The sequence below is a fragment of the Abrus precatorius genome, unplaced genomic scaffold, assembly GCF_003935025.1.
Source record: "Abrus precatorius isolate BTA unplaced genomic scaffold, Abrus_2018 Scaffold2, whole genome shotgun sequence".
Taxonomy (NCBI): domain Eukaryota; kingdom Viridiplantae; phylum Streptophyta; class Magnoliopsida; order Fabales; family Fabaceae; genus Abrus; species Abrus precatorius.
In genome coordinates, this window is record NW_020874362.1 from 5,040,833 (window position 1) to 5,062,059 (window position 21,227).

The following is a 21,227-nucleotide window of genomic DNA, read 5'->3' on the forward strand; positions in this document are numbered from 1 at the left end:
AGCTTTAACATCAAAATTCAGAAATTTTATTGCCCAAAAAGCCTTATGTTCTAACTCTACAGGCAAGTGGCAGGATTTTCCAAACACCAATTGATATGGAGACATTCCTATAGGAGTTTTAAAAGCTGTCCTATAAGCCCAAAGTGCATCCTCAATTTTCCTTGCCCAATCTTTCCTTGATGCACCAACCATCTTTTCAAGAATTCTATTTAACTCCCTGTTAGACACCTCAACTTGACCACTTTTTTGAGGATGGTATGGGGTAGCTATCTTGTGCTTGACTCCATATTTCTATAGTAATGCCTCAATTTGTTTGTTACAGAAATGACTCCCTCCATCACTAATAAGTGCTCTTGGAACTCCAAATCTTGTGAAAATGTTCTTTCTCAGAAAATTCACAACTACCTTGGCATCATTAGTGGGTGATGGAATAGCTTCCACCCACTTGGACACATAATCCACAGCAACAAGAATATATTGATTAGAATATGATGAAGGGAAAGGACCCATGAAGTCTATCCCCCAAACATCAAACAACTCCATTTCCAAAATGTAGTTCTGTGGCATCTCATTCCTTCTTGATAAATTTTCAGTCCTTTGACATTTATCACATTTTTCCACAAAAGACCGGGGCATCTTTGAAAATTGTGGGCCAATAAAGACCACTCTGCAAGACTTTGGCTGCTGTTCTTTCTCCCCCAAAGTGTCCACCATACTCAGAGCCATGACAATGCCATAAAACACCTTGCACCTCCTCCTCTGGAATGCACCTTCTAATCATCCCATCAGCACACTTCTTCTTTTGATTCCAACTCAAACTTTCTGGTAAAACTTTGGCAGCTTTATAATTGGCCATATCAGCAAACCATGGAAGTGCATGCACAACAAACAATTGTTTATCAGGAAATTCTTCTTTAATCGGTAACAACTGCATATTTTGAACTCCTTCTTGAACAATCCTAGACAAATGATCCGCAACCAAATTTTCTGTGCCTTTCTTATCTTTCAACTCCAAGTCAAATTCTTGTAATAGTAGCACCCATCTGATCAATCTTGGTTTTGTTTCCTGCTTAGACAAAAGATACTTAAGTGCAGAATGATCAGTATAAACAATTACCTTAGAACCAACTAAATATGACCGAAATTTGTCAAAAGCAAAAACAACTGCAAGTAACTCCTTTTCAGTAGTTGCATAATTACGTTGTGCATCATTCAAAACACGACCAGCATAATAAATTACATGCAACAACTTATCTTTTCTTTGACCCAAAACAGCAACTATTCCAAAGTTACTAGCATCACACATTACTTCAAATGGCAAAGTCCAATCAGGTGCAGAAATTATAGGCGCTGAAAGTAGTTTTTCCTTCAAAGTCTCAAAGGCATGCAAGCAATTCTCATAAAAAAACAAATGGTGCATCTTTAACCAAAAGATTACACAATGGTTTTGCAATTTTTGAAAAATCTCTTATAAACCTTCTATAAAAGTCAGCATGTCCTAAAAAACTTCTAATGCCCTTAACATTTACAAGAGGAGGTAATTTTTCAATAATTTCAACTTTAGCTCTATCTACCTCAATACCTTTGAAAGAAATCCGGTGGCCTAGAACAATACCTTCAGTGACCATAAAATGGCATTTTTCCCAATTAAGAACAAGGTTTGTTTCTTGACACCTTTTTAAAACCAAAGACAAGTTATGCAAACATGCATCATAAGAACTACCAAAAACAGAGAAGTCATCCATAAATATCTCAATGAATTTTTCTACCATATCATAGAAAATAGAAAGCATGCACCTTTGAAACGTTGCTGGTGCATTGCACAATCCAAAAGGCATTCTCCGATAAGCAAAAACACCATATGGACAAGTAAATGTCGTCTTCTCTTGATCTGCAGGATCCACCACAATCTGATTATAACCTGAATATCCATCCAAGAAACAATAGTAGGCATGCCCAGCTAACCTTTCCAACATTTGATCAATGAATGGTAAGGGGAAATGATCTTTTCTAGTTACTGCATTCAGCTTGCGGTAATCTATGCACATCCTCCAGCCTATAACTGTCCTTGTAGTATCAGCTCATTGTTTTCATTAGACACTACTGTGATGCCACCCTTCTTAGGTACAACTTGAACTGGACTTACCCATGAACTATCAGAAATAGGGTAGATAATTCCTGCATCCCACAATTTCAACACTTCTTTTAAAACCACCTCTTTCATTGTTGGATTTAACCTTCTCTAGGGTTGCACAACTGGCTTACTATCTCCCTCCAATAGAATCTTATGCATACACATAGTTGGACTTATCCCTTTCAAGTCACTAACAGTCCAACCAATAGCAGTCTTATGTTCTCTCAACACTCTTAATAATTTTTCCTCCTCTAATTCACTCAAGAATGCACTAATAATCACAGGATAAGAATTTTTACCTCCAAGAAATGCATATTTGAGAGTTGAAGGCAGAGGCTTCAATTCAAGCTTTGGGGGCTCTTCTTTCTTGACTTCTTTCATCAAGTGTAAGTCTTCCTTCTCCTTTAAATTCATGATTGGTGGCAAAGCTTCCAGCAATTTCACACACTCAACAACTTCTGGCTTATCTCTATCCTCATCACTTGACATCTTTGAATTCACTAGAGCTGCTCCAAGAGGACATGATAAAGCTTCTCTATGAAAAGCTTCTCTTATCAATGGGTCAATTACATCAATTTTCAAGCAATGCTCTTTCTCCACTGGATGCTTCATGGCTTCAAACACATTAAAAATTACTTTCTCATCATGCACTCGTAATACAAGCTCTCCTTGTTGAACATCGATCAATGCCCTACCTGTTGCCAGAAATGGTCGTCCTAGAATTAGGGGCATCTCATAATCCTCTTCCATATCCAACACCACAAAATCCGCAGGGAAAATAAATTTGTCAACTTTGACTAACACATCTTCAACTATCCCATATGGAAACTTGATAGACCGATCAGCTAGTTGCAATGAAATCATAGTAGACTTCACTTCCTTAATTTTCAGTTTATGCATGATGGATAATGGCATCAAATTGATGCTAGCCCCAAGGTCACACAATGCTCTACCAATGGTCAAACTACCAATAGTGTAAGGAATGTGGAAGCTACCTGGGTCTTTCAGCTTTTGAGGTAATTTCCTTTGAATGATAGCACTACACTCTTCAGTAAGCATCACAGTTTCATCTTCCTTCAGTTTCCTCTTCCTTGAAAGCAAATCTTTCATAAACTTGGCATACAATGGCATTTGCTCCAAGGCTTCAGCAAATGGAATGTTAATCTGTAATTTTTTAAACACTTCCAAAAACTTAGAAAATTGTTTGTCTTGATTCTGCTGCTGAAGTCTCTGTGGAAAAGGAACTTTAGCATATGGGGACAATTCAACAGTTTTGTCCCAATCTACAACTTTCTTCTTTCCTTTGGAAGACTCACTAAATTGTTGCTTCCCTTGCTCTTGAAATTTATTTGAAATCTCAGATGAAAGATCTTCAACTTCAACTTTATCCTCCATTTGAGGACTCTTAATTTCCTCCTCCTTGCTCTCTTTAGGCTGTACTTCCAATGTCTTGCCACTTCTCAAAGTGATTGCCTTACAATGCTCCTTAAGATTTGGCTCAGTATTGCTGGGAAATGTTCCTGGTGGTTTTTCTGCCAACTGTTTTGCAATTTGCCCAACTTGACTCTACAAATTTCTAATTGAAGCTTTTTTATTTTTAAAATTAGCTCTTGTTTCTTGCATGAAACTAGAGGTCTGCTGCACAAAACTTGTTGTTGATTGAGATAACTTTTCTAAAGCAACTTCCAATGCAGATGGTTTTGGTTGAGTAGGTGGGTGGGCTACTGGAGCTTGAAATGGAGCATTAAAATTCTTCTGAGCCCCTTGATTACTCCAAGAAAAATTAGGATTGTTCCTCCACCCTGGATTATATGTGTTAGAAAAGGGGTTATTTTGTTGTGTTGGAGGATTTCCCATGTAATTTACCTGCTCAACAAATAACTGAGTTGATGTACCAGCTTCACATTCTCCATTTTCATGTTTACCACCACAAAAGTCACATACTAAAAGTTGAGAACCTATAGCTCCAACCTGCAATTGCCCAAACTATTTGTTGAGATTAGTCAATTGTTGAGACATAAGCTTGTTTTGAGCAAGTATGGCATCTAGTGTCTCTAACACCATAATACCCTTTCTCCCTATTGACCTCTCATTTGAGGACATAAAATTATTTGCAGCCATGGTCTCAATCAATTGGAGAGCTTCCTCTGAGGTTTTACTATGCAATGATCCTCCAGAGGCTGCATCTACCATTGATCTAACAGATGATACCAACCCATCATAGAATGTCTGAATTTGAAGCCAGTCAGGAAGGGCATGATGTGGACATTTTCTCAACAACTCCTTGAATCGCTCCCATGCATCATAAAGTGACTCTCCATCCTTCTGAGCGAAGGTGTTAATTTCATTCCTCAACTTTACTAGCTTCTGAGGTGGGAAAAATTTCCTAAGAAATTTGTTGACTAAATCATCCCATGTAGAAATGCTCCCTTGAGGTTGAGACCGAAGCCACATTGTTGCCTTATCTCTAAGTGAAAATGGGAAGAGTCTTAGTCGAATAGCATCCAAACTGACCCCGTTAACTCTGAAAGTGTCACAAAGTTGTAGAAAATTAGCTATGTGCAAATTAGGATCATCTAACGGTCCTCCCCCGAACTGTTCTTGTTGAATTAACTGTAGGAGTGCAGGCTTCAACTCAAAATTATTAGCTTGAATTGGAGGTCTTGTAATGCTAGATCTACACCCATCAGCACTAGGTGTGGCATATTCTCCTAGTGTTCTCCTGACATTCTGATTGTCATTCTCTTCAGCCATTGCTGCGTCCTTTTCTATTTGCTTTCTTGCCTTAGCTTCTTTCCTAAGTCTCCTTGCTGTCTTCTCAATTTCTGGATCAAACTACAGAGAATCTGAATTAATAGTACCTCGCATATAAGAAACTAAACAGTTATGAGAACAATGTTATCAAATAACAAAAAGAAAACTACATAGAATAGAAAAAAATAAAGTAAAATAAAAGTAAAAACTATTTTCTATACAAAATTAAGTGTCTAAATTAAAAATTTTCTCAGCTACTAATATTGTTGATAACATTCAATCTCTGACAACGGCGCCAAAAACTTGATAACTACTCGGCAAGTGCACCGAATCGTTTTAAGTAAATACCACGGTAAGTGGGTATCGTCCCATAAGGATTGACTTATCAAACAATACTTCATTAATCAAATTTCTAGTTAGACAATAACAACTATTTGGATCGAAGAAAGCTCTACAATTGAAATTAAAACAAAATAGAGATTTATAATAGAATAAATATTGCCTTCAACAAGTAAAGAGTGATCTCAAGATTTAAAACACTAGAGGTTAGGATGGTCTGAGTTTTTCTTAATCCGTGTTGAATTTCTAAACACTTGAATTGAAAATCTTAGATTAATGAAAGGATTTCAAGTGAATGAACCCCAATTCCTTGGTGAATCCATTCTTTACTTATGAAAAAATATGACAATTCCTTGACTATATCTCAACACAAATATAGTTGAAGCACTAAATCAATCCACATATCACACAAAATTCAAGAAATATTCTTAAACCTTGAAATTCATGTAGTTCATCTTTTGAGCTAATTCATATACAATTTTTCCAAATCATATAAGAACCTTAATCCACTCATGAACAAAAACTCATGATTCTTGCATATATAATCGAAAGACGAACAATTAATCCAAGAAATCCAATATCAAAACCTTAGAAATCCAATCTCAATACACCCATCTCAGACCTAATCCTTTCCCCTAGCTATGGAGTTTAGCAACTCATTCTATGAAGAACAAAGAAGAAAATTGTAGGAAATTCCATAAAAAACCAAGAATTGGAAAGATGAATCTTCAATCTCTCCTCTTCCTCTTATTCCCAAGTTATCTCGTAGCTCCAAGCTCTTTTCTTCCGTTTTCTCTTGAGTTCGTCCTTGCTTCTCTGCCCTAATCCTTTTCTTTCCTTCTATTTATATGAAAATTTACTTGACAGCATCCGTGGGCGCCTAGGCGTTGCGATTTGGGCGCCTAGGCTACAGGTTACCTGAGAACAAAATAAAACCAGTAAATTCTGCCTGGGCGGTGGAGATTAGCACCTGAGCGCTCGTAATTCCAGCAAAACAATTAGAAAATTCAATAACATAAACAACTAATGAAGACAAAGAAAAAGACTACTCAAAATAACTTTTCAAAGGGTTTTGGATGTCTTTATACTCTAAAAATCTCAATAAATTGATGGAACATCACCTACATTAAGTTTGCCTAAGTTTCTTAATGGTAGTTCGTTCATTCTTCTATTTAGACACTTATTAGGATCAGACTCTATATATTTTTTTAAATCCACGAGTATACTTAATATGACTAATATTTTGTCAAACACAACTTAAGTCATTTTGTTCTTGTTCCATATCAAATTTTCTAAAGGATCAAACACCAAATTGTTGAAACTTCAATTTATATTTTCGTTTTCATCTATTTTTGGAGCATATTATTAACTTATTCAAATTCATGCTTATTATCAATTTATTTCTTTGATTAAAGCTATGGATTAAGGTAATTAAGTTAGCATGACTCAAAGTTATGGAGATTAACAGTTCATTGGATTACCTAAGCAACAATCTAATTAAGAGATCATATCATTTTCTAAATTATCAACAATCAAGTATCTAGGTGTTCTTATCTAGTATAATTTGATTTGATTTTCTTAAGTAATAGAATATACATGCCAATTTATAGCTTAGTTCATTCAATTAGTTTCAGCGTACCTAGTACTATGTCATAAAACTCAATTTTCATTCCATTTAATATTCACTAAGTCTAGTAGCCTAGGCCTTATCATATAATTTCACTTAACTTAGCATTCAATCATATAGTTTCACACACACATAGGCATCATAACAACATATGCAAGCAAATCAATCTCATTTTCAAACACAACATATCTATAAACTCAAGAGAGTGAGAAATTCTCAAGAGTTTTTAACTATACACAACATTCACATTTTTACCAACTATATTTCTATTCATTCTCTCAACTCCTAACTCGAGTCATATGAAATCTTTCCCTCACCTTAGATGATAACTCAATTCGGTGAGGAAAAAAATGTTTCACTTCTAGTCTCATTTGATTTGTACTTTGTGTCTCTCTTAATGTGACTAACAATCATTCTTTTTGGATGATTTGTACAATTTGGCTCATAATTCAAGCATTTGAAATTATGAATGAAGCATATGAGTTACTAACACGTTCCTTTTTCAAGGATATAGATACATAGCTTCTTAAAGGAAACATATTCAACAATACAAGGCACTCGGTCTTAACAAGTGTAGTGTTCATATTTTGTTATACTTACCAAACTGAGTGCAAATAAGTGATATGTTGTCCCAATTGAACTCAGGATGACTCTTTGGAAAGCTAATATTGCAAGGAAAAATGTCAATTAGTAAAAAATGTAGTCACTAAGACTAGATTTGTCAAGAAAATGCAAGAAATATTGTCATTTTGTAACAGAGTTTAGAATTGGAGTACTTACAATGGTTCAGGGTGTAGATTGGTGAAATGAAGTCAAACTTAAATCTCTTTAATTTTATTTGAAAGTTAAGGTCACAAGGATCCTAGAAATTGTCTGCACATAAATTCTCACACGTTGATTAGTCTCATCACTCAATTATGCAAATTTTTCCTTGTTGAAAATCTAAGAGTGTGATGCTTACTTCATCTAGTCTTTTGAAGGTGTAAATGGAGTCTAAAACAAACTTATGATGGCTTGTTAGAATGATGATAATACAAAAGAACATAGAAATTAGGTTAGGGACAATTTCTCATGTGTAGACTTTGTTAAAAAAATAGAAAAGTTGTTCCATATAAACCCAAAAGTGCATTTTTATATAATTTTACACTGAGCATTGTACAAAATTTGAGTTGAAAGTAGAGGAAATAAGCTCCAAATCAAATTTCGCAAATTGGACTTGAAAGCTAACATCCTAAGAATCATAGACATGTTGTGCATGACATATTTAAATTTTTTTCAAAGTTTAATTAATTAAATAGGTCAAACTTAAGCTTAAGAAAAAGTTTATTAGTCTAATAAAATAGTCTATTTAAGATTTGTAAAATTTATAATAATGAATCAAATAATTTATATAAATTATAATATTATATTATTTTAAATAAATTAAATTTTGAAATGAATAAAATATTAAATTAAAAATTATAATTCTTTTCGTTAGAATTAGAGAGTGCATCTATTACATGCAACAAATTAAGTTTTTTGCATTACTGTCACTTGCTCTATTTTATACACACCTTTATATTTGTTGTATTTTAGTTATTTAACTATTTAAATCAAATATGTGGTTTAAAAGTGACAAATAGAAATATGTAAGTTTATTACAAATATTTAAGATATTGAACTATTTTTTTATGACTTATTTAAATATAAGCTTTATAACCTTTATAAAGATATTTTATTTATATTGTTTGATAGCTTATTTATAAATAAACTTAATAGCTTATTAAATATCTTAATACGAAATTGGCTATTAAAAATGTTAATAAGTCAAATAGGCTTTTAAAAATATCAAACTAAATATAATAAAAAAAACTATAACAGATAATAAATCAGATTCAAACTTCAAAATTATTAAAAAAATCAAACATACTTATAAAAAGTTCAGTCTAATTTGACCTATTTTTATTTTTAATTTTACATGAAAAAACATAAATTAACTTTTTAATCTATAAGGTACCACGAAAATTATCTACTTTGATTTTAATATATCTTAGAAAAAAAATTTACTTTCAATTTTCTATTTTAACTTTTCTTACTTTCAATTTTATATTTTTCAAAAAAGATTTTTCTTTTCAAAACGGTGAAACCTTAATTTCTTCTTACACTAAAAGATACATGAGAGTATAGATCAAATAAAAAAAAAAAATTTTTTCTTCTTTCTCTCTTTCTCTTTAATTTTAGAATGTGTTAAAATATAAAGCATTTTATAAAACCTTTATTATTTTAAAATAAATAATTTGTTTATATTAAAAAAATTATCAAAATTTTAGATACAAAATATAATTATTTTTTTTTACAATTTAGCATAACTACTTTTTACAAAGTATTGAGATACTAATAACTTTTACATATGTAATTATACTCTTAATTAGAATTTGGTTAAGTAGAAATTTTTTAAAAAAAGTTTTCTTAAAATCTTTGTGGCAACTTTTTTTATCTCAATTTTCCCCTCAGATTCACCATTTTTGTTTTGGGGGATAAACATGACACGTTTTTTAAAACCATGCATGCGTTTAATTTGTTTGCTAGTGATCGATTAGTTTACTTCGTTAAGAATATTACACTCACAAACAACTCAAAAGCATAACCACCAAGGAATCTCATCCGTGCCACGAGCATCTTCTTGGGTATATCCTTTCCATTTTAACAAATTTAAATTATCATGGAGTAACCTCTCTCCTCTTTCCGCTACTCACCCTTGCTCCATTGTCTTCGTCCTTATCCTTTGTTAAATCTATTGTACCACTTTTATCTTATCTTTAATACTATTAAGTCAAGTAAACTTGAAGCAGCAAGCATATCATGCTTTGAGAGCCCTCATCTTATCTTATTTCACTTAAAATATTCACTTTTGGAAAAACTGCCAAAACATTTACTTTTGGCTTGAAAACGATATGTGTGTTGAGTGTCTGGAAAATGTACACAAAAATCTATCCTAATCAGTGCTTCTTAGCTCCTGACACTTTTGATAGATTCACCTCCCTCACTTTCTAGCTTTCTTCATATGGTGCATTGAACCCGGCCTCGTTCTACTTGTAATGGAGTATTATTTTTTTGCCTGTTTTGACAAAAGCATCTTTGTCTTTAACGTTGTCTATGAAGAAGAAACTTTCACCATAATAAGTAAATTCTAGCCATGTATAACTCCCCTTCAAGCCAAAAAACTGCAAATTCATTTATACACGCGTTTCGTTCATTTGATTTTTCACATCATTATCTGGCTTATGGATATAAGAATCCAAATTTTCATTACTGTTTTAACATCATTTATGATATCAGTAAAGATTTTTAATTTTAAATGGATTTAAACTTAAATGATCAACGGACAACATTGTGGCATAGGTTTTGGTATTATACAACATTGACAAAAGCAAATGTAATAATTGTTAAGCATTTTGTCCTTTTTAGTTGTGATCCTTTGTTGTAGATGACAGATAATTTTTACTAGTGACAATTCTAACGAGTTAGGTAGGATCATTGTCTGACCAGCAAATTCTTCCTCTGAATTTTAACATAGCTAAATTAACAAAAACTTGAATTCAAAACTATAAATTAAATTAGAACAATCTTTACTAATTGATTTACATGCTCAATAATAAATATTTAGTTCTTTAGGACTTATAAATTTATTTTATTAGCAAAATAAAATAATTTATTAAAATCAGAATACAATGAGGTATTCTCCTAATTGATCTACATTCTCCATAATAAACATGTCTTCTTTAGGCGTTGTAGTTTTATTTTATTAGCAAAAGAAAATAATTTAAGAGAGGAGTACAATGAAGTACCCTTGATATATAGTTGATGTATAAAGCTAAGTAGAGCCTTCTTATACAATTTAATAGAATAATACATTGTTGACAATATAAAATAATAAGCTTTTAAATTTTAAAAATAATCGCGACTAAAATCTCATTTTAGTGAGTCTCGTCACCCTATTTAGATTTAATTGCATTCTAATAAATAATGTTTTATTTCTATGTATTAAATATCAATCAATCAAATCATCATCCACGTTACATTTATACTCTTTAATAATTTAAAAAGAAAATGCATGTTAAATAGATTTTTTATATGATATTTAAATTTAATATATTGAAATATGGGATTTTAGAAAAATAAACTTAAAAATATGAGATTTCAAAAAAAATTATTTATATTTTTAAAAAATATATAAAAATTAAAAAAACACTAAATGTTTTAATAAAATAGCTAATTTGTTAAGATTAAAAAATTATTAATAAAAAAATTTGTGAAGTTAAATTTTTTTATTAAAAAATTTATGACAATTTATGAGTTTTTCATATATAGTATTTTTAAATTATATATTTAAATTCATTTTTCGTCATAATATGAAAAAAAAAAAAAAGTAATATCCTTCGAATGATCAGGCGCATAGTGTGGCTGCTACAGTTGGTGTTTGGAACAAGTACACGTGAACACTTAAACCCATTATGGTACGAATCAATGAAAAGCTTACGCGTGGAATGTGGATAGAATATGTGGTCCCTACAAGTCCACAAAGGACAATAACCCCGCATTTTAGGTCTTCAGTAACCCCCATGTGCCTCTCTTTGGCATGGACGACACGTCTCTATGCCCTCAATTCCCTGTCCACATCTTTCTTCACTGCTTTTCCTTAGGGTTTCTATTATCAGTCATATGAAGATATTTATTAAGAAATATTCTTATTAAATATTTTTAGATACATTATAAAATGAATATTGATTTTATATATTTTAAATATAATTTTATTCTTATTTTTTACTAATAATTTAAACATATCAATTCATTTTTTTAGTAATAAGTGGTAATTAATTAAGGTTTCGTATAAATATTATTAAATTAAGGAATAAATTAAAATAATTAAAATTATAAATAATAAACAAAACTAGCCCATGCAACGTCTAAAGAAGTTTATCTTAAGAGAGGGGAACATTTGAAATTTAAGCATGCATTACTGATTTAAAATAACAGAATTATAGTAAAAATAGTGAAGAAATGACCACTGTTTCAGTTGAGAAGAATCAATACATTTAGCAAATGGCAAATAATTTATAAAATGCTTATTCCTTAGGAACACAAATGAAAACTCTCTTCAAAAAAGAAAAAAACGTTAGAAAGCTCTGCAATTAAGTATGATATGATCGATGGAAGAGATCAATCCAATAAATAATGGATATAAAGCCTTTTGTTTTATTATTTGTTTTTTGTTTTTAATTAATTATATTTTGTTTCTATTTTTCATTTTTGACTAATGCATGAGTAGAAAGGTGATGAATAGAGTTTGTAGAAATCATGATAAGCATAAGCCTGCAGACTACAGCACCATATATTCTCGTAGGGAACTTTAAGGCAAAGCTAGTTGGGTTCTTGCATATACGAGAGAAAATGCTATGAGCTTAATTAGAACTCAAAATAAATGTATCAAGCAAAGAAATGGTATGGATATTTGAAAGTAAGCAAGAAAATATGAGACAAAGTTTTCATATATATTTCTCGCAAGTCCAGTTTAATCCCACTATCTATAGCTTTAAGCCAGTTCATCCATATATGGAGACATGTTAGGATAGAGATAGAGAACACTTACATATGGAAGGACAGACAAAGTGGGCATGCTTTCATTTCTTGTCCAGCATTGAGCATTGAATCTGAATATTCCATAAAAGGTTGACTAGATTGTGGCCACGTCTCTCACCAGTTTTGTTTTGTAGAGGCCAACGCTATGTAAAGAAAGAAACAAAATGGGAAAGAAATATAAAGTGGTGATGGGTGTCACACCCCGGTTGTCCAAGTTGTTTTTATATTGTTGTTTTGTTGCAGTACAGCTAAATTAAAGGAAACAAAATTAACTATAATAAGAGTAAATTGCTTAATATAGACAAAGTTCAATATAATTAATTAAATATTTCACTCTTTTAAATATATTTGTCAAGATTTAGTTGTTATTTGTGTATAAAAAATATTTTATTAGAAAAAAGCTGACTGCCTGACTCTCAAGGCATAAGCAAATAAAAGTCTTGCTTTATGATTCACAATTTCTTCTTACTTATAAATAATAATAATAATAATTTGAAAAATAATATTTTTATTATGAATTATTAAACCTTTTTAATATAACTATCTCATTCTTATTAATTCCTTCATCGTATAAACTTTTAATTAATTAAGTTTTTTTTTCAAAAAATTAAATCAACAAAATGTTAGTTAAGATCAATAATATTTTAAAAATGATCATTAAAAAAATTAAATTTTTATCAATTGAAAATCAAATGCTAATAAACTAGTCTCAAAAGATAAATTAATAACAAACTTATAACAAATTTGTTGCCTTTATTAATTTAAAAAAGTCTCATTTGGAGTTTGTTGCAAGCTTTCAAAAATGTCGAGCCAGCGAGGAATTGAAAAGGCAAAGCTTGCTTTGATAATTTGTTTTGTAAGGAATTAGTTTGTAGTTATTAACTCGGGATATTCTTTTACTTAGAAGAAAAAGACTAAATAGCTTACCTCATAAAATTTAAATCTAAAATATCAACTACTGATTGATTTACCTAAAAGATGTCTCACTTTTTTAAAGCAAGACCTCAAATCAAGTTTCCTGTATATATATATAATAAATTATAATTTATTATTTTACTAGTATAAGGATTTTAAATTTTAATTTTTTACTTGAATTTCCAATAATTTTAAAGATATATTTAGAAATTATGTTTTAAAGCAAAAGAAAGTAGAGAATACATATATTTATTTTTAAATTTAAATATTATTAAATTAAATTAAATATTAAATTTATATTAATCTATCATTTTATTGTTTTTATGTTAAAAAATTATAAAATTAAATAATATTAATTAAAATTAAAATATTTTTCCTCTTTTCTCTTCCTTTCTAAAATCTAACTTCCAAACAAATTAATACTAAATTCTTTTAAGAGTAAGGATTTAATTAAACATTTTAAATAGTTTAGAAACTTATTGAAAAATTAACTTGTAATTGATCCCTATACTATTTGAAAGTTTATAATGAAGGTCTACATTTAACAAAATCCTGAAGAAATATAGTCAGAGACCCAATTAAAAATTATTTAAAAATTTAGAGATTCAAATATAGATTTTCAAAGTATGATAAAGACTTATTTATAACTTTTCAAAAAAATTCCAAAGATCAACAGAGTAATTTTACCTTTAAAAAAATATTACTGAAAATATTAATTCAGTTACACTGTAAATACTATCAATTTGAATAAAATTATATCATATAAAAATACCTATAATATAAATTCACGGACGAAAATAATGTTCAGTTGCATAAAATGTTAGTGTTTTCATTAAAAACGGATTTAGGTTGCTTTTAGTGATTCTTACTTTAAAATAACTTGATTCAAACGAAGATTCATGTATAAAAAGTGATGAATTTAATTTTAATTGATAAAACAAACTCTTAGTCATGAAAAATGGATCCTTTTTAATTGGTATTTTTTGTTAGATTTAATTTTTTAAAAGTAAAAAAATAAAAATATATTTACCATTTATTTAAATTAAGATATTTTATAAATATAACTAACTTTTAAATTAGTCATAGCTAATTTTTTCTTTTATTTTTGCATATATATTTTTATTTAAAAGAGTCAAATTCCTTATAAATTTTTAATGTATATGAAGACATAAGGATTCCTATATAGTAATTTTTTAAAAGATGTAAAATATCATAAAATATAATGCATTAATAATATTAAATACTGTATTTTAAAAAAAATTATTTTTTTTAATATGTGCCCTTATACACATGGCATGTTAAAATAAATAAGATTAAAAGATTAATCATAAAATACACTCCTGTCTTGCTTATGTCATCAGAATACCTTCAATTGTTTTTACTTTATTATAGTCTATAGAGATGAGTTTGGCACTTTTCGATATTTAGAAATCTGAACAGTACTGTTTTTAAATAATTTGCGAAAAAGGTTAAAGATTAACAAGAAAGTATTATCCATAATAATGTTTACCCGTTTCAGCTTAGTGAATGCCCTCCAATCTAAAAGCAAGTTTTGGTTAGTGCTTTCCTCATCCATGTCTATATATACCACATAGCATCACTTTGTAGTTTATACACATCATATCCGTTTACATTTGAATCACTGTAATCAACATGTTATCTTGTACATTGGCTCTTTTGTCTAACAGCAAAAGTCACCTATTCTCCACCTTAGGTGCCTACGTCAACAATGATGACATCTCAAATATCTTTCTCCACAAATTGGGCGACAAAGTGGAGGGAGAGAGATTGGGAGAAGGGAGAGCAATGTTAACGGTAAGGGTGAAATAGAAAAATATATATTAAAAAAAAAACAGATACAATAAAAAATTATTATTTAGATGAATTAAAATAAAAAAAATAAAAAATAAGTAAAATTATATTATAAATAATCATAAAAAATTTAATGAATATAAAAAATTTTAAGCTTTTATTATAATATTATTTCAATAAAAGATAAACCATTTAATATATTATTTTTTATTTTAAGTTTTATTTATCAGATCTTTTAACTTTTTTTATTTTTTTATTTTGATCGCTTAACTTACAAAAGAATTTTAAATAATTTTTTCTTAAAATATCGTTTTTTTTTTTTAAACTTCTAACTTCTAAGTAAATACAATATATTTTGAAAAACTTTTACTCTTATTTTCTTATTTTTCCTCTTTCTCATTTTTTTCTTTTTATCTTTCATTCATGTTTTCAAGACTTTTTATCTCCTCTTTTCAAGACTTTTTTTGAAGACTTGTTTTTTTCGTTAAATTATAGCAAAAATATTCTTATTTCTATTAAGTATTTTACTTGAGTCTTAGAGTTATATAAGGAGACAAGAAAAAGTGACAACAACGACAATATTTAGTGCAAATAAGATATTTATGACTATTTTAATAAAATAATTAAGAAAAAAAAGAAGATTTTTGCATGAGATAAAAAGAAAAAGAAAAAAAGTCATAAATGTATAGATGGGATAAAAAAAAGATAAAAAAAAAGAAGAAATTACCAGAATTTAAAGAAAGACAAATGAATCATGAGAGCATAAATGAAAAGTATGATAAAGAAGAAAATATGAAAAGAAAATAATTTTATTGGAATTTTCAAAAAATAAAAAATAAGTGGTGAAAATGTAAATAAAAAATAAAAAGAGAAAGAAAATTAAAGAGAAAATGAAAGAAAAAAAACAAAAAATTCATCAAAAGATATTATATTTTCATTGTAATTCATAAAAAGAAACAAAAAAATATATTTTTAACAAAATATTTTTTTATGAAAATGTACTTATTTAAAACTCTTTTGAAAGTTTTGGAATTAATATGAAAAAAAAAAGTTAGAGAATCAAAGTTAGAGGACCTGACTTAAATAAAATAAAAAATTAAAGAATTAATTTTTAATTTAACTTAAAAATAATTTTTAATTTTTTAATTTTTTATATTCTACAAATATTATTGAATAATTTTAAATAATGAATTAAAAAAATAAAATCAAATTCTCTCCTCTAAATTTCCTTCCAAATGAGTTTTGAAATTTTATTTTGGTGAGTAAATTACCTCTTTTAATTTCTTTTTCCTTGTTTTCTTTCATTCATACACACATTACTCTTTCCTATTAAAAAATATTATGTTTATAATTTTAAATATATTTTAATATAAATTTTATTTTAAATCTTAAAGGTGCTGGTCAACAAAATTTCCAGTTATTATTCATTTTTATAAATATTTTATTATATTAGGTTTTTAAATTGAATTGAAGCATAAAAATAATGTTATTATTGAATTTGTTTACTATATTCTTTATTTTTAATAAAATTTGGTTTTTTTATACTTCAAACTAATATACGTTAAAAGATTTTACAATATAATTTTTTATATGTCTATATTATATCATTTTTCTTTTAATTGTAAATATTATAAAACATATAAGTAAAAAAAAAAAATCAATCTTTTATCCAATTTATAATCATGAAAATATAACTAAACAAATGTAGAGGGACCCGTGCCCTAAAGACCCCACTTGCACAGTGACGATAGTTAATAGATCACACTTTCCATCACAAAGGTTTGGATCCTTCTACAACTAAGCCACATTGGATTATATCTCATGAAATTGTTACGATATCTGAATTGAATATCACTTATATTTTATCAATGTATAATTGACCAACGTCACTACATCAAATATAAAATATATTCCATGTTATTACTCTATTAATATATACATTCATTAGCTTAAGCCTTGCAATAGACCCATCACCAACCTTTTGAAACTCATCATCCTTACATCTATCATACTAACACTTCATTTTGGGTGATCTATTTGTTAAAATAATACTTCGATATTTTTTCATATGATCAACTTGCTGGTATATTATATTACCTTTTTCACCATCACAAACAATTAAATATCACATAAAAGTTTAATGAGTTTCTCATTTTCTAACATTAGGAGCATCATCGATTTCCTCTGCTATTTTTACCAATTTATAATATTTAATTAATTTTAAATAAAAGTTATACTATTAATGTTTATATATATATATATATATATATATATATATATATATATATATACACTACAATTTGATTTTTTAAAAGAATTTAACCCATATCACTTTTAATATATTAAACAAAATCAATTAACAGTAATATTCAAATGTTTGAAGCTTGGAGAACATTCTCACCGTTATAAATAGAAGGTAAATTCACATTTTATTTAAAACTTAAGTTTAGTACACTCTCAAAAGCTAATCTTTAGAAGAAAGTTTGTTCCAGTCCTATAAAAAATAAGTTTTAGTTTTAGTTCATGTGAAATATCTTAACATATCTCCTCATACTCAAGATGATATCTTGTGCATGAAGTTTATAAAATTAAATATCAATGAATAACTCCACATTTAAATAAGATAAACTTTGATATTATATTAAAAGATTAGTTTAATTTCTTCCAAAAGCTAATCATAAAGAGAAAATTTATCCGAATCTTATATGAAATATTGACCCTATTCTTAACTAACGTAAGACATCTCACATATTTTCTAGGAACAACCAAGACTTCTAATTTGCACAACGGTCTCCACTGTGGGCATTGGTTTCTTTAACTAAGAATTTTTGAAAACTTAAATTTATTTATTAAAATTAATAGTGTATGCAGTCATTTTTACAACTATTTATCATTTAAAATTTGTTTTAAACTCTAATAACCTTTTGTAATTAGCTTGCCAATAAAATCACAAATATTCATATATTAATCTTCTTTATATTATTAACAGTTAATTTATCTTGCAATATGAATCGATTCTGGCAGTATATTCATTATGGTTGTTCCTTCTTTTAGTCAGCCCGAAAGGGCATTATGACTATTAATTGGCACTTTTAGTGCGTACTAGTGTCCAACCTTCGGCTGCAGAGAACTTTAGCTTGGTTCACTAATCAGTGAAGCAAGCTATATTTATACTTCCATGATGTTGTTTGATTGTTTGATCAGTGAAAGAAAAATAGTACATATAATTACATTAAATGTTACTTTCTCACCCCTTATATATTATGAATGTGAAACAGTGAGAGAGTAAAAATAAATGAAATGGTAAAAAAATAAAAAGCTAAAAAGATATAACAAAAAAATTATAAGAGAAAGAAGATTTTAAAAAGTATATAATACTCTCTTTGTTTCGATTTATCTATTTAGTGAAAGTAGAAATTATACAAACCATAGAACCAAATTAGTCAGCTAAAATTAATCGTTAAGCTTTTAATTGATCCTTTATTAATTAATTGGTTATTTTATTCTTAGATTATTAAAATAATAAAAATATTTTATATAAATAAAATAATTATTAGTGAAATAATAATAAACTACTATTATCTTAAACTCAAGTTAGGACCTTTTGAAAGTGAAAACAAAAGTGGTATTTTAGTTAGAGTGAGAGGAGAGACGAGAGTAAAAAAAAATAAAAAAAATGATGGATAATGTGATTAAAAGAAATAGGAAAAAAATGATAAAAAAAAAAAACGAAAGAAAAAGAATAAGGGTGTAAATATTAAAATTATTTTGAAATAGAGTCTTCTTCAACTTAAACACAAACTAAGCGGACACTCACATGATTTTCCTTATAAATATATGGTAGTGTTCTATGTTGTCTCTCAAAAAACATTTCACCCTTATCAAGTAGAACATCTCACACTCATCTTGGGAGAGAGAGTTATATATCTGTGTAGTACTCCAAAACCCATGAATCATCTACCTATCGAAGACCATGTGATGCCCTTCTCTCAGCTATACCCTGATTCATTCGCTCAAATAACTCCTCAACAAGGTGACCATCCATAGTCAGAACCTTTACCATTTTTCTAGTGTTTGTGAATGTATATATAGATATATTTTCGATATGAAATCGAACACCCTTCTTTAAATTAATTTAATTTGTTGATATATATCTATGCGCAGGGGAAAACAAGCCAAGACGCAGGCGAAATAAAAAGAATAAAGGTGGAGAAAACGGGGCTATGGACACCGTTAAGAAGAGAAAGCTCACCGTTGAACAAGTTAATCTTCTTGAGCAAAACTTTGGCAATGAACATAAACTTGAATCTCAAAGGAAGGACAGGCTCGCATTGGAACTTGGTTTGGACCCTCGACAAGTTGCGGTGTGGTTTCAAAACAGAAGATCTCGTTGGAAGAACAAAAAATTGGAGGAAGAATACACCAATCTTAAGAATCTTCATGAAGCCATCTTGCTCGAGAAATGCCACCTTGAGGCCGAGGTAGGTACACCTAATTAAGAGTTCTATTGTTTGAGCAATTTTCTTTGGAATTTTACATTTTATTATGTTTATTTCTATGTAAATCTTTTACATCACATAAAAAAAAAGTGAAGACGCCACAATGTCCTTCAAAGAAAATTTTTGCCTAATTAATTTCTATTATATATGATTTTTCGATAAAAACTATTTTTTAACCCTTGCAAAATAATTAAGATTCGTTTGAATCGTTTCCCATCTAATGGCTTTGGTAGCCAAACACAGTCTAAGCTGTTATTTTCTTTCACAACAACGTCAGTTTTGGGCAAGCTTAAGCATCCTTCGTTCCTTCTGCTCAGACCTTTTGTATTTGAGTTATATTTACATTTTTTTTATAATATTTTCTTTTTATTTCTCTATTACATTTTTTTTTCATATTTCTATCTTTTCTCTTCATGCTTCATTTTTAGTTGTTCAAAAAATTATGCCAAAAAAGTTGTATAAATAAAATTTTCCATTATATTTTACTGTCCATTGTTACTTCTACTCTAAAATAGTCGCTAGAATTTTCCAATTTGTTGTCCCAATTGTGTTAAAGAGTTCTATTATTTGAATGTTAAATTTTTAAACATATTTCAAAATATATACATTTTTTATTTATCATTTTATTTAAAATGTATATGCATTTAAAAAACACTTCATGAAAAGAGATATCAGATATCATTAAAAATTTGTGAGAAAACATTATTCAATGTTAAATAGAAAGTTTTTTACGAGACATTGACAAATGACACATGACATGAAACAGAAAAAGCTATCTTAGTTAGTGTACAACAAAAGAGTCTTTCGGCCATGGATAGAGTCCGTACAATGTTGTTTGTGGGCTCACATTGGGCATTACTTAGTGCCCACTTAATAGAAGGCATGTCACGTGTTCAAATACACTGAATCTTATGAACAGGGAAAAGAATATATCTTAACCTTTATCTCCGGTTTTGTTGGTAGGAAATTAACATTCATCATTGTTGACAGGTATTGAAGCTCGAGAAGCAACTTTTAGAGGCAAACAAGGAGATTCAGCGGCTACTAGAGCGTGCTGATAGAGCCCCAAGCAACAGCTCCAATTCCTCACAGTCACAGTCAATGGATGCTGTGAACCCACCATTTCTTGGAGAGTTTAGCGTGGAAGTATATGATGATGGTGATGTGTTTTACATTCCAGAGACCCATTACATCAATGGAATGGAGTGGATTAATCTGTACATGTGAACCTTCAGAAACTTAGCATTTTGTGGATAATGTGAATTGTCTAATGTAAATTGTTTCCTCAGGTAGCTTGCAAGCTAGTGTACGTCTCTGCCCACGATTTAGGAAATGCCTATATATATATATTCCTTTAATATAATTTGTGTGACTCCACCTGTATAGTATCTTTATTTGTTGCATGATCTTAGTACATTAAACAATTCCAGAGAATTTGCCGAGTGAGAAAACATATAATTAATCTTGGATTAAAGAAATTAGAAATTTAAACATCAACTTGTTCTTTTTTTTTTTTAAAAGAGAGAAA

The 21,227-nt window shown here is 28.9% G+C and overlaps 1 protein-coding gene and 1 non-coding gene across 2 annotated transcripts; both read left to right on the forward strand.

Moving 5' to 3' along the window:
- Positions 1 to 4,385: 4,385 nt before the first annotated feature.
- On the forward strand, positions 4,386 to 4,492 carry LOC113860364. The gene has a single exon (XR_003503816.1). It is a non-coding gene; the product is annotated as a small nucleolar RNA R71 (small nucleolar RNA).
- A 14,656-nt stretch (positions 4,493 to 19,148) lies between these two features.
- LOC113859236 (homeobox-leucine zipper protein ATHB-40-like) lies at positions 19,149 to 20,926 on the forward strand. Its single transcript, XM_027492049.1, has 3 exons — positions 19,149 to 19,233; positions 19,365 to 19,681; positions 20,690 to 20,926. Exons 1-3 carry the CDS (start codon positions 19,149 to 19,151, stop codon positions 20,924 to 20,926), a joined length of 639 nt encoding a protein of 212 aa, XP_027347850.1.
- The last annotated feature ends 301 nt before the right edge of the window (positions 20,927 to 21,227 follow it).

What these genes read in the sequence shown, in the direction of transcription:
- LOC113859236 (XM_027492049.1), top strand. Translation starts at nt 19,149, where the DNA reads ATGAATCATCTACCTATCGAAGACCATGTGATGCCCTTCTCTCAGCTA. An exon ending in TCAAATAACTCCTCAACAAG is followed by an intron (nt 19,234 to 19,364) that starts GTGACCATCCAT and finishes ATCTATGCGCAG; the next exon opens with GGGAAAACAAGCCAAGACGC. An exon ending in AATGCCACCTTGAGGCCGAG is followed by an intron (nt 19,682 to 20,689) that starts GTAGGTACACCT and finishes CATTGTTGACAG; the next exon opens with GTATTGAAGCTCGAGAAGCA.